This window comes from Galleria mellonella, unplaced genomic scaffold (genome assembly GCF_026898425.1).
Source record: "Galleria mellonella isolate WM207_F2 unplaced genomic scaffold, CSIRO_AGI_GalMel_v1 utg625, whole genome shotgun sequence".
Lineage (NCBI taxonomy): Eukaryota > Metazoa > Arthropoda > Insecta > Lepidoptera > Pyralidae > Galleria > Galleria mellonella.
Genome location: NW_026442129.1, coordinates 646,944 through 654,852, shown reverse-complemented (window position 1 = coordinate 654,852; position 7,909 = coordinate 646,944). Strand labels below are relative to the sequence as shown.

Sequence of the window (7,909 nt, the reverse complement as noted above, 5' to 3'; positions counted from 1 at the left end):
GTGCTGAATTTCAGGTGTATTTACCGCGATGAGCTAACTGACCTGCCCTGGTGTAAAAGGGATTGTTAGTAATTGAGTTTGATAACCCCATTGTTACCAATATACCCTACCAGGTCGATCTCCACGTGGTTCCCTCTGGAAACCGTTTTGATTATTTCTTATTGCATTAGTCACAATGGGCCTACTGATCTTCATCCTCGTCTATCATTACTCACTGGTGCCCCTCCGGTGTGTACCGATAGCGCAAACGGGGTTACTATTCCATTATCTTTGCATTGAAACCATACAGCGTGCAGCAGCGTGGCATCGCATATGACCTTTCCTAGCTTTTTATCTCTGTCGCCCATAATATCCACATAATTTCCTCTTCTGGAATTCGCTTCACAAAAACAAAAATGACGGCATGAAATTCACCAATAAGTTAAGTATACGGCTTATTAGTACCACGCAATGATTGTTCAATTAAAAGAAACTAATTAAATTCAACATTTCATTGTCAATAAAAAATCAACGTGTACAAAAACGTGATCCTTCTCATACAATTTCAACCTTATAACTGATGGTATAAGGTTTTTTTTTTTATAATTATCTTGCATTAATACTATTTCTAATATTACATGGCTTTCTAATAATGGTTACACAAGTAATAGTGTAGTAGAATTTATGATCTTAGTTGGTGAGTCTCTAATTTTTGTTTTTAATATTCCCGCGTAAATTTTGAATTTGGAATTTCAAATTGGATTCTATTCTATTATATTTACCAGAGAGAAACTTTATACAAAACTCGTTTGCTTTGATACCTCTGTCCCATTCGCGTTTCTACCGTGAAGCAGTTGTGTTTGCATGGCTGTGTTTCTGTTTGAAGGGTGGGATATGACAGTGAATTTACAGGGTACAGAGGAATAACACGAATCCTCAGGAATGGCAACGCATGCGGGGTATCATGGGCGAAACAGTATACTCTGTTATGTACATGGTACTGCTCATGTCTATAGGCGACGGTTACCACTTTCCATCAGGTGGGCCGGTAGCTTGTTTGCCATTCTAAGTTGTATAAAAAAAAATCTTTTCTTGTATTTTTACCTCAGAACTATCGTCATTTATAAACCGATTTGTTTTTTTTTATCTGCATGGATATTCTTTGAAATTGATTCCGATTTTAACAATATTGCTAATATTGTTAAAATCGATTCACTAGTTTAAGTTTTTAAATCAAAATAAACGACTACGATTCGAGTCGGTGTTTTTTGTGAAAAAAGTCTTAAATTATTAAGTTTTTTTTTATAATTCTGTTAACAGCTACGACAATGAATGTTATCTTGAACCTTTGTGACGTGGTTATTCTGTTGCTGTCGATATTGTGTTTACTTGAGGTAAGTATCTAAGCAAATATCATCTTCATATCGTCTATTAATTGTTCACTGCCGAACATAGGTCTCCGTTAAGGGGCTTTTGCCAGTAGTTGCCACGCTTGGTAGGCGAATTGGTAACCGCAGTTTCTTTTATGGGTGAAAATGGTATGGTAACCCCGTCTACGCTAACGGAATACGCTGGCGGAGCACCAGTGAAGGGTCATCGATGAGAATGAAAACAGGCCAGTTAGCCCATCATGATGAATTCATCAGGAATTAACCATGATAGTTTCCAGGGGGAACCGCGAGGAGCTCGACTTGGTTGGGTATATTGCTAGCAATGGGATTCTCAGTCTCCATTACTAACAATCCCTTTCCCCCTAACCGCAGTTAGACTTTTAGTTATGTATTAAGAGGAATGCTGCTAGGCAGCAGGATAGGCATCCTTCGACTTAAGTTCCTCAGTCACATCTTACAACACCCACGGGAAAGGAAGGGACGGCCTACCCATGCCGGGACCACACTCGTAAGTACATATATCGTTTAGCATGAAACGTGCTAACAAAAAACCAACCAGCTAATTATTTTAAGTCTGTTGTGTCCCACTGCTGAGCATTCCGAAGTCTTCTATTTTTTTTTTGTACAACTTAGAATGGACCAGCTGACGGCGCACTTGATGGAAAGTGGTAACCGTCGTCTATAGACATGAGCAGTACCATGGACATAACAGAGTATATTGTTTCGCCCATGATACCCCTCATGCGTTGCCATTCCTGAGGACTCAGGTGTTATTCCTCTGTACCCAGTAAATTCACACCATATCCCACCCTTCAAACCGAAACACAGCCATGCAAACAACTGCTTCACGGTGGTAACAAGAATGGGACAGAGTGGGTACCCAAGCAATCGACTTTTGTACAAAGTCTCCCTCTGGTGTATGATAAATAAATAATCCCTCATGATAAAAGGTGGCCATTTCAAACAATATAATTTTTATAGTGTACAGACAATTTACTTCAAAATGTCGACAAGAATTACCATCTAGTCTCCGAAGCGTATCTGGTAGCCAAGAATTTATTCAACCAAGGCCGTTCCAACTACGAGCGTTTAAAAAACAAATCCTTGACAACACTGGATACATTTCTTGACCTGGTCAATATAATGAACGATGAAATGGCGCGCGAACTGAGGAGCGCTGTCGTGAAATTTTACAAAATCAAATATTTCTATGATTTTACGAATTATATCATATCGCTGGACGAGGTGAGTGCGGTAAAAACATTTTTTTTACACATCAGGCTCACCTGATGGTGACTACCGCCGTCCATGATCACTCACAACACCAGCGGCATTGCAGGTGTGCTGCCGGCCTTTTAAAAAGGAATATACTCTTTTCTTGAAGGTTATGTTGTCGTCTAACCCCAATTATAATTCGGCCTAAGCAGCGTCGATCCGACTCAGGTGTTATTCCTCTGTACCCAGTAAATTCACGCCATATCCCACCCTTCAAACAGACACACAGCGATGCAAACACGGCTGCTTCACGGTTTAAACACGAATAGGACAGAAGTACTCAAGCAATCGACTTTTGTACAAAGTCTCCCTCTGGTGCACTATGCAATTTGATATACACGTACTATTACATAGGATGTATAAAAGTGTTTAAATAAATAAATAGTCTTCTAACTTCAAAGTCAATCGACTTCACCAGATGATAGAAATCACAGACCACTGCCTAATAGACCCTGTGGAGAAGCTTCACCAGATCCGTGAACAGTTCCATCAGATAATCAGGAACTTCAAAGATGTCAGACATTTCGAAACGGTTAATAAATGCCACAAGGAATTACCTGATGAAGTGGCCGCAGCGCATTGTATACTGCATCAGGCTGTGCTGTAAGTTATTGATGTCACGATTTTATAAATAGCTAATAAAATAGCTAATAAAGCAGTTTTAGCTACATGGCACTTCTGGACAAATTATTGACAGTCTTCTGATTGACGGAAAAAACTTTTGGGAGATAACACAGACTAGTCTGGGCAAGAACAGCTCTTGGTAACACGTCCCGCTTCAGTTTAAAGTTCCAACATCAAATAATTCAAATATAATACGACTCTTTACTGATGCGTAGCTCCTATTGTCTCCTTGAGTCATAATACCTCTGGTCTCCGCCCGATTGCCCCATCTCGCCCTCTAAACCCAGTACTGGCCATTAATCTGAAAACAAAGAAAAACAATTAATTATGAGAGATTACTGGAACAGAATTATGAACCTAGAAAGATAAGTAAATTTTGTATATTGGATAATTTTTTTATTCCAAAGAGGTGATAAACAAGCATACAGCTCGTCTGATGGTAAACGGTCACTGTAGCCTATGGACGCTTGCAACACCAGGGGTTGCTGACTCTAAACAAACTTTAATATACCCTTTTTGAAGAACCCCATAGTGTAGTTTCTAGGGAAAACCTCGGCAGGGAGCTCATTCCATAGCCTGAGTGTTTATGGGAGAAAATTTCTCTGAAACTGTTTGTAGGTGACTATTTAGATTTAAATATGTGTGGATGAATTATATGAATGTGGGGATAAAATTCAAAACAAATTGTTTGGATCAGTATATACATAGCTAATATGGTAATAGTGTGGTAAAATATTAACGTCTGCGACCATAAAAGGACGTCGGTATTTGGTTAGTTTAGGGTAGCAACTCTATAATATTGGATAATTGGCTAATACCCATCTATTATGAAAGGAAAATCGTGCCTGGCTGTTATTGTCTGTTATTCAGTTCAGAGCGCTTTTGGGTTGGATAGTTTAACATTTCTTATTTTTTAGTTTTAACGAAACAATGCGAGAGAGCCTAGTAACAATAGTTGAAATCAAGACCCGACAACACGCGCAGGACATGAACCAATCTCTCTTCAACGTCCAGACGTGCCTCCGCGACTTTGTCCCCAAGTTCTTTGAACAGCTTCTATTGGATTCCTATACTAATAACTGCCAATATTTGAGGCTAGTAAATGCGTCTATATCAGACCTTTTGAAGGACAAATGGAAGAACCATAAGTTTGTTTTCTCAGAGAAGTGGAATCCATTAGTGAAGTTGTTAAAGGAGAGGTCGGTATGTTTGATTGACTTCAGTAAGTATGTTTCCTATAACTCTATAGTTATGATTTTATGATCTGGTACGCGTGAAGATCTGTTTTATCATCATTACCTTCATATTAGCCTTTAACTGTCCACTGCTGAACATAAGTCTCCCCTATAAGGGGGGTTTTATGTAGTAGCTACGCTTGGCAGGCGAGCTGGCAACCGCAGTTAGGATTGCCGAACCGATTCGGCTCGACATCGCCATGCAAACACGACTGCTTCACGGTAGAAACATGAATAGGAGAGAGCTGCCCAAGCAAACGACTTTTGTACAAAGTCTCCCTCTGGTGGTGGTCTAATTGTAATCCTGACTGCGTTATTAGAATATACTGGGAGGATATTGAGTTAGTGATGACAGGTTTCTACGAAGTCAGGCTCATTCGGGAATTATTTATGATGATTGCCATGGAAGACCTGATGCATTAATAATTTGTGGACCCGATAGATTAATAATTTGTCAAGTAGTCATTTATTTATTTGTAGTTAGTTATTTATTTGTAATCATCCTATATATTAGTCTTCAGCTGTCCACTGCTGAGCATAAGCCTCCTCCTTGGGAGGTTTTGCCAGTAGTTTTTACAAGCTTGACAGGCGGATTGGCAACCGCAGTCTTCAGAGATGTTTTAAAAGACTGCTGCCTTTCTTTCACATTGCCTTAGTCGCGTCTCACAATACCCACGGGAAAGGACGGGTGGCCTATTTTATGACAGGATCACATGGCTTATTTATTTGTATTACTTATTAATTCCAGAACGAAACGGCAGCAGAGATTGCAAGAGCCTCTATTCATAACACTTTTCGGCGCCAATTTATCCTCGCGTGATGTCCTCAAAACACTTTATTAAACACCCAAATAAATTTACTGAAAGATGGCTTTATAACAATATTAAGTACTCTACAATCAAACCAACCACTTGGTTCTCAAACTAAGATACACCGTGTTATGAGAAAATAGGCAACGAATAACTGGTGCCATAACTTTGAACATTCAGATCCAAGCCAATTTAGAAGAGTTCATTTTTTAAATTTTATTCATCCTACAGAGATCAGAGGGCCTACCATGAAATGTTATCCGAAAATTTGGGGGCGAATGAAACACAAAATTAAATTTACATAATACACACTGTTTAAAAATATTGAAAATGTTAAAATATCGTTCCCTTTGAAATTTAATGGTAGGATTTATGACGAACGAAGTGTTAAATTCTATTTATTAGGCCAATTTCGGTATGAACGACAACTCAAAATTAATTTGGCCTATTAATCTGGACACTTTTTACGCAAAGTAACTTACGTAGCAGCCACTTTAGCACAGAGGTCAACTACATGGACATTTTGTTGTCCTGTCCAGGCTGTGTTTCGGTTTGAAGGGTGGTATATGGCGTGAATTTACAGGATACAGAGGAATAACACCTGAGTCCTCAGGAATGACAACGCATGGGGGTATCATGGGCGGAAACAGTATACTCTGTTATGTCCATGGCACTGCTCATGTCTATAGGTTACCACTTTCCATCAGGTGGGCCGTCAGCTTATTTGCCATTTTAAGTCGAATAAAAAAAAATTCTATTTCTGTCTGACCTTTCTGCCTTTTGATATATGAGCCATAGGTATCTTACACTAATATATATAAATTTAATTTCGCTTCTCTTTCACAAGTTAAAGAGATATTTTGGGATTTACTTTTATTAATTTAAGTCTAGGTAGATTACAGATTTTGTACTTTCTGTTAAGATAAATTTGTACATATTTTAGTAGTAAATGCACCGCCTACTTAATTTTCTGATTGCCTCACGGTTAATTGGGTAGAGAAGGCCATTAAGTGTTAAGTCCGTCATACGCTTTGAAGTTTAAATAAATGAATAAATCTAATAAATTATTAATCAAATACCTCAAATAAAGGTACATTTGTTGTCTAACTAATCTAATCTAATATTTCTTTTTTTTTTATTTATCTACGCTTGCATAGATGATTTATCTAAGATATATCTTACATACCTATCTATGCACTCCTACGTAATAATACTAGATACTATTTTTTTTTTTTATTATAATCCTTATTAATAATATAAATGTGAAAATGAGTTTGTTTGTTAGTTACCTTATAGCCTTAAATTGGGTAAACACGTACTATATGAAATAGAGAAAGATATAGGTTAAAGCAAGTTTTATAATATTTATTCTTCGTAATTTTTTTTTAAATTAACTGTTTCTGACGTATTCATCTATAGACAAAATCTATTTGTTTTGAGTAAGGGATTGTTTATAATGGAGATGCTAATCTCCATTGCTAGAGACAAGAGTGTACATCGTCAAGTTAATCTCTACACACTCCCGCGTGGGAACTATTGTAGCATTTGCCACGATCAGTCAAATGGCCTGACGTTCACATTTTATCTTCCATTGGTGGCCCCGCTATGTTGTTGAGGATTTTTTTGTACCACCAAGGTGGCAAACAAGCATACAGTCCACCTGATGGTAAACGGTTACCGTAGCCTACGAATGCCTAAAATATCAAGGGCATTAAGCGCGCGTTGCTGACTCTGAAGAAACCTCTTTATTCCTTTTTTGTAGAACCCCATGTTGTAGTTTCTTGGAAGAATCTTGACAGTGAGCTCATTCTATAGGTACCTTAAGCGTTCATGGGAGGAGACATCTCTGAAACCACGTTGTACGCGACCAGCCAGACTTTAATGTATGGGGATGAACTTCCTGTCAATGACAAGCTGTGCGATGGTAGAAAGTGGTCATGGGCATTCTTTTGAACAATTCCTCTGAGCAGCATGAATGAGGCAAAATCTCTCCTAAAACTTAAGAGTTTGATACCAATATTTAGTTCTCTAGATGTTTCTAATTGGTGTGAATGTCGACTTGATAGGGTATATAACCTACACCTGTATTGCTAATTATAACTATACGGCTGTTAAATTAAACCCTGCTATACAACCCTTTTCCCCCTGGCTTTACAAATTTGTTCCATTGCTGTACTTATAAAAACATTAGTCTGTCTCTTTTGACAGTTTCTACGGCCGGGGTTTCTAACTAACAGCTCTATTCCCCTAAAGTTGGTAATGACTGCGTATAACAAGATTTTCTATATGACAATTATATTTTAAGCCCCTTATTCATAAAAAAAAATCAAACCTCTCATAAACCTATTTTAGCTTTTGAATGTGTTGTGTCTTTTTTTTTTACGTTTACTTCTTAATTTGAAGGAAAGTCGCAAAATATTTCAATAGCTGAAATATATTTGAAGGAGGTTTTAGGTTTTATGAACAAAGTTTCTTATAAAAATTACTCTTAAGTAATAATCAGTTAAAATAATATGTATAAATATATATATATATATATATATATATATATATATATATATATATATATATATATATATATATATATATATATATA

General features: G+C 37.4%; 1 protein-coding gene across 1 annotated transcript; it reads left to right on the top strand.

Moving 5' to 3' along the window:
- Window positions 1-615: 615 nt before the first annotated feature.
- LOC113511303 (uncharacterized) lies at window positions 616-5,788 on the top strand. The gene is made up of 6 exons (XM_031912094.2): window positions 616-676; window positions 1,300-1,373; window positions 2,352-2,615; window positions 3,064-3,248; window positions 4,187-4,468; window positions 5,253-5,788. The coding sequence occupies exons 1-6, from the start codon at window positions 664-666 to the stop codon at window positions 5,344-5,346; spliced, it is 912 nt and encodes a 303-aa protein (XP_031767954.2). The 5' UTR covers window positions 616-663; the 3' UTR covers window positions 5,347-5,788.
- The last annotated feature ends 2,121 nt before the right edge of the window (window positions 5,789-7,909 follow it).